This window comes from Hippopotamus amphibius, chromosome 9, assembly GCF_030028045.1.
Source record: "Hippopotamus amphibius kiboko isolate mHipAmp2 chromosome 9, mHipAmp2.hap2, whole genome shotgun sequence".
NCBI classification, from domain to species: Eukaryota; Metazoa; Chordata; class Mammalia; order Artiodactyla; family Hippopotamidae; genus Hippopotamus; species Hippopotamus amphibius.
In genome coordinates, this window is record NC_080194.1 from 14,421,860 (window position 1) to 14,435,000 (window position 13,141).

General features: G+C 41.5%; 1 protein-coding gene across 4 annotated transcripts in view; it reads right to left on the reverse strand.

Moving 5' to 3' along the window:
- The window catches only part of ELP4 (elongator acetyltransferase complex subunit 4), a 230,047-nt gene continuing 216,906 nt past the window's right edge, over positions 1-13,141 (reverse strand). For 2 of the 4 annotated variants that reach the window (XM_057750210.1, XM_057750214.1), the window contains exons 10-11: positions 11,006-11,243; positions 1-410 (exon numbers count right to left, since the gene is read on the reverse strand). In XM_057750210.1, the coding sequence (XP_057606193.1) occupies positions 265-410; positions 11,006-11,243 (384 nt within the window). In that variant the 3' untranslated portion in view covers positions 1-264. Of the gene's footprint in view, positions 411-11,005; positions 11,244-13,141 lie in introns of those variants that run through there. The other 2 variants (XM_057750211.1, XM_057750212.1) reach the window with 2 other exon arrangements.

Here is a 13,141-nt window from a genome sequence, read left to right on the forward strand (position 1 = left end):
TTGAAGTTTGGACATTTTATTTGCTTTTATTTAAAAATAAAATGACCTATTTTCTCTAGATATAGCATAAAACAAAATTTTCAAGTCAAAGTATTTCTGCTGTACTATTTCTGTATAAAAAGTTGGTTAAAATAATGAAGAATGGTGGCCTCATTTTGCAATCCTGTGTTTTTCAAGGATTGGAGGGTCAAATCATTGAGAAAAATATTTACATAAGCTATTAGCAATCATAATTAGAGTGTCATATAATTCTGCATGCAATGACTAAGGAGGAATCACTAGAAGTCCAGGTGCTTCTTGCCTCCGGCCGTCATGCCACAGCCTGGACCCAGCAGCTTGGCGGATTCTGCCAGATCCTGTTTGCTTGAGCGGCTCACTGTGTCTGACAAGTCTGGAGGCAAATGCAGTCGCTATGGCAGAAGATTTCAGGGGAAGGAAAGAAAGAAGAAAAAAAATAATTAATTTTGCTTTTGCCAGCACACTTCAGAATACAATATTATGCTCTGTTGATCAGCATTTAGTCTTGCATATAAAATTCCTGCTAAAACAATCCTTCAGACTGAAGCCCAATATAATCACATCCTATTCCTACTAGATTTTACAAATTGTAGCCATTACAGAAACTGGACCAGGAATCTTAGTGGCACATTTCCAGAGTCCAAACCTAAATGTATTAAGATTTTTCTTATTTAGGTAGAAATGAAAACATGTAAGTGCATAAATAAAAGCATAATTGAAAAATATCACATAATAATGGCAGGGTTGTTTTTTGGCTTTTTTTTTTTTTTTTTTTTTGCTAGAGCTCCAAGATGGTATTATTTTTCAATTGAATGAAGCTTTTCAGCACTTATGGATTCCCACAAATGCTTATTTCCCTTTGTCTATTAAGTTGACCTAATGATTTTTATTTCGAGGGTATACTTTCTTTAAGGAACTTACAGTTTTCATAGACAAATGTCTTACTGACATAATGAAAAAAAATGATACCAAAGGGTCACTATTTTTCGAATGCTCAGATAAGTCCGCTGTAACATCTGCTATAGGTTTTGGTAAGTTTGTTTCTATGCATGATGTTGGGTCCTGTTTTCAAAAGTACAGTGTAGCTTTGAACATCTCCCCATCCTAACTGTTTTTCTGCAGATACAGGTTGATTTAAGGGGACCCAGTAACCAACCATAATTATGGGAACAGTTACTGTAATTAGGGAGAAATATGAATATTTCAAAAGAACGTTTTTGGTTTTCAAAAGGATCTCTATCAAATCCTTCAACTATCAGTGCTCCGAGACCACATGATTTGTTTCATAAAAATCCAGACTCGAACATATTTGTTGTGTGAGGCAGAGTGGGCGTGGGAGGCTAAAGGTAAGTAGAGCAGGATGGGATCATCCCCTGATGACTAAGCAAAGCCTTGACCAGGTGAAATGACCTGTAGACAACCTACCTGAAACCCTTCGTTTGAAAACGCCCTTCAATATGAAAAGAAAATTCAAGATGAAAAAGGGAAAAACGATTTTTTGGAGTCAAAATATTGTGATCCACCAGCATATGTTCTGGCTAGTTTCTTTCCCGATAAAAGGCTTGTTTATTGTTATGTAAACACAAGCTGTGTGCAAGGATCAAAACATATTAAAACATTAAAAATAATTTATGAAAATATTCTTCCTTGATTTGTTTGCTGGTAGAAATATATCTAGGATGAAAGACACTATTATATAGATACATGATCAACAAAGATGTCAGAAAGGTCCAGAAAAGCTATAATATCCATACAGTAATATAAATATAGTATTATTCATCTGTATCCTTAGCACCCAGCCTGTCACTTATTAAGTCATTAAATGTCTTTCTTAAATAATAAAAAAAGAACTCAAATAAAGACATACTTGTTCCTTTGTTTTAAACAATTCTTTCATTTCTTCATACCTTAGTTTCAGAAAGGATTTCAGGTAGAAATGAAAGTGTGAAAGGCTTAGGAATCTAAAAGACATGCATGGCTCTAAAGTCTGAGGCCACGAATGTCTTTGTAATGTTAACTCTATCAGTGTTCACGTGAAGCAGCAGGAGAAGAGACATTTAATTACATGTCTGAGTTTTTCTTTAAGATCTCACAGTTATTGCTAATGAGCAAAGGAAAAATGACTAGGGGACATGCGTGACCTGAAGGCTCTCTGAAATTTAAAGAAAAGTCACCACTAAAAACCATGTGTGTGTGTATGTGTGTGTGTGTGTGTATACTTTTGGTTGCGACCTCACAAGGATGAGGTCAGATGGTGATTAGGCTGTTTAGGAAATCAACTGGAGTCAACAAATATTTAGAATCTACTCAAAGCAAGGCATTCTGAAAAGATATGTGAACAGAGCACCCTCCATGCTCCATGCTGTCTTGCAATCCAGTACCAGGCATGAGGCAAGCACACAGGTAACCCTCATAGTCAGCCGTCCAAATTATGGCTACAAGAATGGCAGAGACAAAGCAGAAGTCGTGGTGGGGGAAGCGGGGCTGGAAAAAGCTTCACGGAGATGGGCTAGGTGTTAAATAATGAATTGGATTCTGACATGTTGAAATGATGATTTGCTTAATGGTAGAATGGATACATCTTTAAGATGCATTTGGTGGAAGGGTCCTACTGCTCTGACAATCCAAATGAGGAAACTAGTGTCGTTTATTCAGCACCAGCGTAATACAATTTATTTCAGGAGCTCACCTATTTGCTGAAAATTTCTCTTCCTTTGCTTCTCTAGGCAATGAGCGTGAGCCAGTTGGCTGAAAGCCCTTCCTAGCAAAAGTAGCTAAATGTGACGTGTGACATGCTTGGAAATCTTTCAGGTTGAATGGCTTTGAAGAAAAGTCAAATACCATTTGTGTGTAACTTCTGAGTACAAAAATTGGGGGTGATGTGGTTAAATACTTCTAACCAAATGTTACACTGTGAAAGCTAGTTGCACACCCATGCCCTTTGAAAAAAGCCTAAGGATGGCTCTTGGAAACATGTAAATCTACGTGTGATTTTGCCAGCTTTTGTTGATTATTACTTGAACGAGCTAACCATGCAGCCTAAATTCTCAAGCAGTGGGTTTTGTTTTCTCCCTCTCTAAGCCTCCCCCTGTGCACCATGTCAGTGCGATGTGAAGCTGCAAGGAAGAGGGAGAGATCAGATTCCAGGCTTGCCAGGTGTGTCAGGCACTTTCCCTTTGAGGCTTCCAAAGCATTTACACACTTGACATGTAAACGTTCAGATGCTGCTGTACCCCAGATCTGTCTTCTGAGAAAATGTGTGTAAGATGCTCTACACAGTATGGTGAACTCCTTTAGACTAAAGCTGCAAGGCTGTGGCGCAGGGTGGGGGTGGGATATAAACTTTCAGACCTTGAAGTTTCACTGAGTAATGGTTTCAATAAAAATCAAGACTATAAGAAAACACTTGTATAGATTCAACCTTGTAAACCAAATAAAGGTATTCATCTTTCTCATTTTATACCTGGGGTTCTGAGGCCAGGGCCAAAAACATACCTTACATCTTGAGCTAAAATTTTTCCACCTGGTTTTCTTTTCCTGGATTCTGGAAGGAAGGGATTGTGCCGCTGAGGCAGGAGATGCCTATCTGGCTGGCTGCCTGCCTATTTTTTCCATGAATGTCTCGTCTAGAGTGATGATTTCTATGTAGGCAAAGGGGTCTGGGAAAGGTGTGACAACTCCCAAGTTTCCGCAGAGGCCTGCGTGCTTTACAGCGATTCATCCCACCGGATTCATGGGTCCCTTTTCTTGAGTGCTACAAGGTAGGAAAGAGTGAAGCTGACAAAATGCTCCGGCGGATGAGGGGAGTTCCTGCCAAGAGGCACCCTTAGGCCCACAGGAAGCCTGGGGTCATAATAAAGAAGCAGCAGCAGAAGTGCTTTGCTCTGTGGCTGCAGGGGGTACCAAGGAGAGCCGGACTGAGATTCTTCCGCCTCTGCCTACCTCTTTGTCCCTTTGTTGGGCTGAGCCACTGACTGTATTTTGTTCCTTCTTGAGTCAGCTACTCTACTGATCATACCTAGGATTGGGTTTCCTGGCTCCACAGTTCTCTTCCTAATTCCTTTTCTCCTACTGCCAGACCTGTGCTCAGCACTCAGTTCCCAGACAGAGGGAGCAAGATAATGAATCTAGATTACACCTGGATTTGGGACAAACTGCAGGTAAATACACATTAAAATAAGTTTAATCAATTTCTATTTTTCATATTTTGCGAAGACCAAACCACCAGGCACTCTTTGTTTTCTGAAAACAGTTGAGGTGGTACATTTTAACCCTTAGCAAATGAATAGAGATTTGTTTTAATCCTTTTAAAATTTATGACATTTCCTGAAAAGTCAAACTTTGCATTACTCACAATCACAGAAAGAGGGGATAATATTTCAAAATACTTCCTAATAGACTTTTTCCTTTTTCTTTAGAGCAAAATCAATTTAAATTAAAACTTGTAAACACCTTAGGGCCATATAGGTTCTATATGGTCCCTTCACAGAGGCAGCCAGTGACAGTTTAACACCTCCCTCTGTCACTCGTTCCCAGTGTGACCTCACTTCACCTGTCTAGCTTCAGTATCCTCATCTATCACAAGTGAGTAATTCTCCCCTCATAAGACTGTTATCAGGATCACATGAGATACGAAGTGTTTTGTGAATTATTAACTATGACACTATTTATACTTCTTCTTGCTCCAAAAAGGCATTTGAGATGGCTCATAAAAATACATATGGGACAAGATAAAAATAAGTGCCTGTATTAGGGCAAGGAAATGAATCTACAAACTTAATGAAAAACATATATTTATAAACAACAGCAAGAGAATATCGGACTCGGCCAGCAGGTCTGATCACTACGTCTGAGCATTTATTATACATTGTCTTCTACTGCGATGCTGTGAGGAAATATACATATAAAAGGCAACCGCAATCACAGTCCTTATTTCTGGAAAGATTTAAAAAGTCTAAACAATTTCCCTCATTCTTAGTAAGACAGTAGTGAAAACGTCAGGTGCATGGCTTCTGGGCCAGTGGAAATATGCATGGCTGTATTAAGAAGGCAATTTGGGGTCCATTTATTTTTTAAAAAACTATCTTGCACATGTCTTTAATGCTGACACAATAACTAATAAAGGAAATGTCAGAAAAGGAAGCTGCTCCACTCAAGTTGTAAAAGCATTTTCCCCTTTTTATATAATGGGGAGGAAACAAAAGACTTGCCATCCTACTCCATTCCAGATTCTTCCAAGAGCGGAATGAGGTCCCCACTGGAGCAGGATGTGCTGATCTCTGTAGCTGTATCCTGTGTTAGGAGGCACGGCTCTGGATGGTAGGGAGTGAATGAGAGTATAGGCTAAGCAGCTGTAATAGAGAGACATCTGAGCCGCTTGAAAAAACGGCTGAAAAAAGACAGAAGTTATTCTGTCCCACTTTACAGGCCAGAAATAGGCAATTCTGAGCTGGAAGGACTGGTCTGCCAGTTCTCAACAAGTGGCTCCCACTTGCGGCTCCAAGGCCGACGTTTTTGCTCTCTCTCAGCTGGTGGGAAGCAGAGGCCATGAAGGTAAGACTTGGAAGCTGGACACACCACTTCCAGTCACATCCAGAACAGACTTGGCCACACCTGGTTGTGAAGGAGGCTGGGAAACGTTTTAGAATGGGTTAAAATGTTCAGCAAATCTATTACTATGGAAGAAGGAGCAAACAGATACTGGTCAGCTACAGTTTCGAGAAGGGCTGCAGCAAAACCATTGCACTCCAGAAGCATTCACTCTGTGTGTGAGCTCCTGATGACGGCCGGGAGCTGCGTACTTAGCTTCTGATCAAGGAAATGCACACTTGATGCCCCCGCCAGCCCAGAGGGCAGTGGTTAGTTAGGGTAATGCACAAAGTTTCTTTTATATCATAAAAAGATATTTGTGGAAAGACTGCTTTCTTTCTGGGGGCACTAGGAGGAGGGTAGAGGGAAGGAAACAGATGAAACAGGCTTTGATATATACTTTATCATCACTATTATTTCTTCACGAGATTTCAGAGTGTTGTTTCAACTTGCAAAAAACCCCACAATGTTATATGCCATCATATAATTATTATATTTTTATTACATTTATATTATTCCATAATCATTACATTATTACAGCGCAATGTTATATTGTAATCCGTCTACATCTGGTTAAAATTTTACAATGTGGAAGATGAATTTGCCTAATTTTGGTGAATTTTGTGTTACTCTTATATATGAATAGCGCAGTGAAAATCATGCCAGAACCATATTTTTGCTCTTTTTGGATTGATAAGTGTACATATGATAGTGGCCGAATATTTCTGGAAGAAATGCTGGCAGAACACGGTCAGGTTTTAGGTTTCAGTTTTGTTTGTTTAAGATCCAATGCATCCTCAGGGTTTTGGATTAAGATTGTTTGACTGAATGTCAAAATCATACTATATCATCTGAATTGAAAAAAATTCATTTGGTTCTTCTTGATTGATCTGAAAATTAGACAAAATTTCAGAGCTGGAACATTGCACACTGGCTGCCCATTGAAAAATGCTCAGGTGTGCAATTATTTTGACCGTCAATTATAACTGACAGTATTCTCTTGCCTCCAAACTCACCTCTCTGAAAGCAGATTGTGAAGAACTCACTTGTCTAAACAAAAGTGTGATTTGTGAAAAGGCATGTGTCTGTGGCAGAGATTGCGAGCTTACTCCCAATATCTATTCTCTTTCTTCGCAGTGGGTAAAAGAATCTCTGAGTATTAGTGGGACACACGGCCTCCCAGAATAAAGGCCACGCTTCCCAGCTTCCCTTGCCAATAGATGAGGCTGAGTGATTAAGCTCTGGTTACTTCATCTTGAGCACAAGTGCTATGGTTAAGTTCAAGGTCAGATCCGTAGAGAGGGGGAGGTGCCAATTACTTCCCTTTTCCCTTGGCATCGCTATTAGACCCCAGCAAGAGGGCCCCCGCCATGGGCCCTGACCCACCCCTCCTCTTGGGGTGAGGAATTAACAGGGCGAAGGGGATGTGCCTATCTAGAGCCTGTACCCTTCTTTATAGGACACACTCCAGGTACTCAGAACCTCAGAACTCCCTGTGCAAATGGCCACAAAGCCTGCACAGATCTCTTCCCCAGGTCTGTTCCTCGTGGGTGAACTGTGTTGTCTGTGTGTGCACCCTGGGGCCCCAGGAGGAGCCAAGGGAAGGCTTGTGGGGAGTGTGGACAGAGTTTGGACGTGCTGGCTGGGTGTCCCCAAGCACATTACATCACCCGAGGTGTGTGGGAAGGAGGCAGGGGTGGGGAGAGAAAGGAGGTGGGCTGTAGGTCAGTTCTTCCTATGTCTCCTTGTTCTGGAGTGGAACCCTGATCCTAAATTTAAACTTGGCTTTCCGGGAAGGTATATGTATGAAGGAAGGAGGATAAAGCATATTTAATGATTTGTTGGCTTGATAACGTTTAAATATTGAGGCATATAATAATATGGTCCTTCATTTGCATTCTTGCTCCAGGATCCACAACGTTAGGGACAAGCCAAACTTCCCTTTTCCCACACGCTGGAATATGGACTTGAGGGTAGGTGCTGAAGCAGCCATCCTGGGCCATCAAATGGAAGCTATGGGCTGAGCAGGGGATAGCAAAACCACAGAATTAGTTTAGGGTCTCCTGACGCCACCTGGCCACCAAAAGAGCCCTGGGTCACTGAATTGGGCTTTCATGTGGTATGTATTCTACATTATTTAAGCAACTGCTTTTTTGAATTTCTTTAATAACAGCCTAATGCATATCCTGTTTATAGAGAATTTGGTACCTGAAAAATGGATCGAGTTGTAGCCTCAAAATCTAGGTTGGCTTAGTGACTGGAAGGTGGGCAGTGAGGTCAGTATCACAGATGGGAAAGCTGATGACCTTTGTTAGGCCTGTGATAACTTGGAAGGCAAATCTCACACCTCTTAGTCAGTGGCTCTAGTTGAAATGTCAGAGAAGTTCAGAATATTGGTATGTTAGTGGCTTCTTGCCACTTTCAGCAAAGTTATTTACAAAAGAGAAATGAACTTAGGCTCGAGCTATAGAATTTGCGAGGAGAGGTAGAGGGACTACAGCTCTATTAAAGGAGGTGCCATGCCTGCAGCTCACAACCTAAAGTGACTAAAAGCTTGGTAATTTGGGGCTTCAGAGGACTGAAAAAACCCAGCTATCTCTGCAACTGCACGCTGATGCAGGCAACCTTCACAGGTGTCTGTGCCCCTAAGCCTTGGTGAAATACCTCATTAAGAGGCTGGCCAGAAAATGGGAGCCAGTTCAGAGAGAAAAGTCAGATTAAGGGTGTTGCCTTTCCTCTCAAGTCAATTATTTCAGACGGCTTCAAGATAGTTACAAGTAAGATGAACGAGAGGGGTACAGGTAGAACAGGGAGGCCAGAAAATAAGACTCAAGTCTTACAGGGTAAGAGTTGTGGTGGACATGCACCCATTTCAACTGCCTTGTGATATGTCCGCCCTGCAGGTAAGAGGCTGGAAAGATGTGAATTAGGCTTATCCAGTTAGATGCAGCTGTACTAGATTTAGAAGGTGAAAGAGAATTGGGTGCTCTCTTCTTGCTACTTTTACTGCTGCAATTGGCAAGCACTGTTGCAGGGACAGGTTGTTTGTTTGTTTGTTTGTTTTTGCATTCCAGTGACTAGTGAACAGCTTCAGAGGTTTCACGGGAGCAGAGAGGCAGCTATGGCAATGCAGGCCAGCTCAGTGTTTCAGTGTCCAGTCACTTGCTTCATGGGGGCTAAGAAGCACTGGAAGCAGTGGCAGCGGGGAGTAGCCCCAAGATTGCAGCCACAGAGCTGTGTACTTTCAGTGAACAGATCCAGTTGTGGTCTCCCAATTCCTCACTTTCCTGACTTTGGTAGAGGCAGCAGCCTCCTGGGAGGCCAGCTTGGTGGCATTATCCTTCAGCTCTTCCAATTATTTCACAAGCTCCCAATTTTCTGGTATAAACTTTCCAACTGCATAAAATAATTAGATGGGATCTGTTTCCTGCAGCCAAATCCCAGAACTATGTCTGGACAACTCTTTGGCTGTGATTACTTGTCAAGTGGAAGCAAAGGGAAGCAAGTCGATTGGGAACCCAATAAAATTTTGAGGGGGTTGTTTGGCCAAAGAAATTATAAGCCTGGTCAAGACTGTATGATTATTCAACCCCTAAAGAAATCTTAGGTCCCCAAATCTGATCTATCAGTAAGTGGGCTGTAAAAACTGTGCAGCCCCCAAAGGGCACAGGTTCTAATAGTGACTTCATGTAGCCGTCAATGTTAATGGACAAGGAATAACTTCCTAAAGGGATACAGAGGACAGTGGACAAGGGAGTTCCTTCCAGGGAGCAGAACTGAGGACTACAGGCTGGGCTCCACTCCTCTACTGCCAGGGCAGAGAAGTTTTGCAGTTTCTTGCCTGCAGGATTCCCCACTCACCCCTGAAGTGGAGGTAAGTATGTGGGAAGAGGCTGTGCATGGATATTTGGGTTCCAAAGGATTGTGGACTATGATAGAGACTGATCATTAACCTCCAATGTCCACTCTCCCTTTCTCCTTTAGTAGAAGAACCTGTGAATATATGGCCATTCTGAATAAAGATTTCACTTCCAAGCTTCCCTTTCAACTGGTTGTAGAACACGTGACCCAAATCTGAAAAGAAGTGATGCTACAACTTCAGGGTATTCAAATGGGATTTGAACTCAGGCATTCTGGCTTCAAAGTCCACATTCTTACTCACTAGTCTATGTGCCAGACCTTTTTTAAGCACTAGAGGTAAAATAGTGAACAAGACAGGCAAAATCCCAGCTTTCAAAAAACTTACAACTTCAGAAAGCAACAATACATAGACACTTACTAACTCAAGGAGAGACAGCTAACATATAGGAAAGCCAACAAATGGAGAAGATAATCCAGATAGTGAGAAGTCTTTTAAGGAAATGAAACACGGTGATATGATACTGTCTGGGGGTACTACTTTAATTTGTGAAAGCTTTTCTGCAGACTACATTTGAGCTAAGATATAAATTTTCAGAAAAGACCAACGATGACCTGAAAAGGAAGTTTCCAGGCAAAGGGAATGAAATACAAAAGTCTTAAGATAGGAATAAGCTTGGCATTTTTGAAGGAGATAAAAAAAAGGGCAGCTTTTCTGGAGCAGGCACCAAACAGGGGGGTGGCCATGGCTAGGAGAAGTTTGGCTTGGTAGGGAGGTAAGCCGTCGTAAGTGACTGGGATTTAATTCTTAGAGCAAAGGCTAGTAAGGGAGTGGTGTGAACTTATTTCTGTGATCTCACTCACATCCTTACAAAATTACACCTGGACATTTTCAATAACAGAAAATAACAGTTGCTGCAATCATGTGTATTCTATTAAAGACAGAATTTTCCAAAAGGTGATATACATAGACTGTTCTAGATCCTGCTTTCTTCCAATTCAGAAAAGACATTCTAGTCACTAAGTGACCCACAGGATCCTCCCACTCCCACCATCCTCCTGTGGGGAGTAGTGGTTCTCAGCCTCATGCCTGCCCAACGGGAAGATGCCAGGTGGAAGGGTTGGGCCCTGTGTGAAGTAGTTGTGGAGGAAAGACTCTGGCAGTGCTGTTTGTGGGGATGGTTTGCTGTGTTTAAGCCTCTCAAAATGTGAGTCAGAATCTTTTGGACTACGCAGTAATAAGAACAACACCATGTTTCAGTTCCAACGTTCCTGAACTTTCAGACACTGGAGAAATGGGGAGTCATTATTTTCCCCCTTTATTTCATACACTGATGGAGAACAAACTAGATTATTCCTGGAGAACTTGCCTTAAAAGAGTTTTACCTTCTACACAAACTAAAGGTGGTATCTTTGTCTTTTCTTTGGGTCTCTCCTTTGTTCTTTTGCATATTTTATTCTCTAAATGTTCTAACACGAAGAGGACTGAAAAAATTAGATCATTTAGGTAACAACGGAATGAAGTGACTTGAATTGTTACCTAAACTTGAAGAGTAGTAACTGTGAAAGACACCTCCCCCTCCCCGCATGAGCCTCTTCTCTGGGATGGATAAAGGATAAAGGAACAGGATGGCTAAGTCCCCCACGGCCACTGTGATCCTCTGGTTGTGCATCATGGCCTGAACAGGCTCCCTTCCATCCATCCTTCCGGAGTTGCAGCAGGGCTTCTCACTTTGGCAACCTTTTGACTGGTCTCCAACTCTGCTTAACCCAAGGCTCTGGAACACACAATGCAGGCAGGAACATATAAGCTCCAGAGTGTGTAGAATTTGAATTAAGCTTCAGCAGGGCTAAGCTGAGAGACTCTTGAGATCTAGGGCCTGCTGCTGCTCTGGCAGTAAGTGGAAGAAGACTGAGATCTTTCTGTGGATGGACAGTCATTTTGATAGGCTCTTCAAGCCTGCTTTGTCCAGGAGGCCCCTTTCTTAGTGGAGACAAGTGAGGAAACATTTTAGGAGCAATATTTTGGTACTATCCCTCAGATGGCTTAAGAATAGTAAGATATTTTAGGAACATACAGATTTTCAGATCTGAATGTGAAGCTTGAAAAAAAAACCTTCTTTTAGAAATAAATTCAAACTACTAATTATATGAGAATTCCTTTTTATCCCTTTTTTGCTTTTAAAGCATATGGAAACCATTCTGGAGGTGGCAAAAGGTAACAATCTGTTTTTGTCTACTGGAATTCAAACTCATGTTTGCTCCTTACTATAATCTGAAGCCTCCTACTCAGTAAACTGTTAGCAGATAAATGTGTGTGTGAGCTCAGGGTCGACCCCTAAATCCTAGAGATTTTTAAAACTACGGCACGTGCACTGTTTAACTTAGTGACTGGCAGAGGCCTGACTGATACATAGCTAATGGAAGAGATGAGTTCTAACTTGTGAGAAAGCAGCAGTTGAAGTTTGAAATCAGATAATTGCTTCCGTTGTCACACTAATTTCAGTTCACTAAATAACTCCAAGTAAGCAGCTTTGGATGAACGCTCCCTCAACCACACATGTATTTTCGTAGGTAAGTGTGATATATATATGAACATATATTGATTTCCTTTTGGCTATCCATGAATGAGGCCTGGGAGCATAACGGCCAATGTGTTTGCTTGCATAATGCCCTACAGTGTCTGCAGAACGTTGCTCCACAAAGCCCTGAGATGGATACGAAGGGCTCAGTGGAAACGGCAATGTACAGCATCTCGACAGCATGAAATCTCCCGGCTGCTCTTTAGTTACTTTGAGACCCCCACATTTAAGGGTCTGCTAGTTCCTGGGTATGAAGAAAGAATTTTTAATGGGGCCAAATGTAGGTGTTTACAAGGGGGGATTGTTGTTTTTTATTAGGAGCTGCCTTATGTTCAATAGTTGTATTTACTTTGTCAAACTAGCCAGAATTAGAAATCCCCATTGCTAGGCAGCCCGGAGCGTCTGTGAAGTATTTCTGGGCATTCAGAACTGAGGCATGTGCTGCCCAAAGGCAGGTTTCATTACAGTGTGCTATTTAGTCCCTGTTCGTCCCTCCCTACCCCCACACCCCCAGCTAGCGGTGCTTCTATAACAGGAGATCTTGGTTACTTTATGCTGAAACATATTTACATGACTGAAACACGACAATTAACACATTTGTAAAGCTTGAGGGATAGGCACACTTTAATGGTTTTTTGAAGCGGGCTGATTTCCTGGAGCTTTTAATCTTATTTTATTTTGTTCTGCACGCATGAACAAGTTCTTCTTTACTATAGGTATTTGACAAAGTCTACCTAGTACGAATGTGAGTGAAAAGAAAATAATACAAAAATTAACTTTACGTTTTATCTTTGCCAAACCGTTCCTAACTGCTTTCACCAGTTCAGTGTATATTGAGGGTTATGCTATTATTTTTGACATGTTGTGTTAGCTTTTATACAAAGGCAGTTAGGTAGTATGTTTTTGGCTTGACAAAACGGAATGTGGCTTTCTCTATACTGACAGTATAAAAAGTTTTCATGATGAATGAAAAGTATCAATTACAGCAGTGATTTTTCTGAACAGTCAAGGGTACACTCTCCTAGATGGTATATACGTATTTCACTTGCCCCAAATTTCACTTAACAGCCAGGTGGGAGTAAGCGGTATTATTT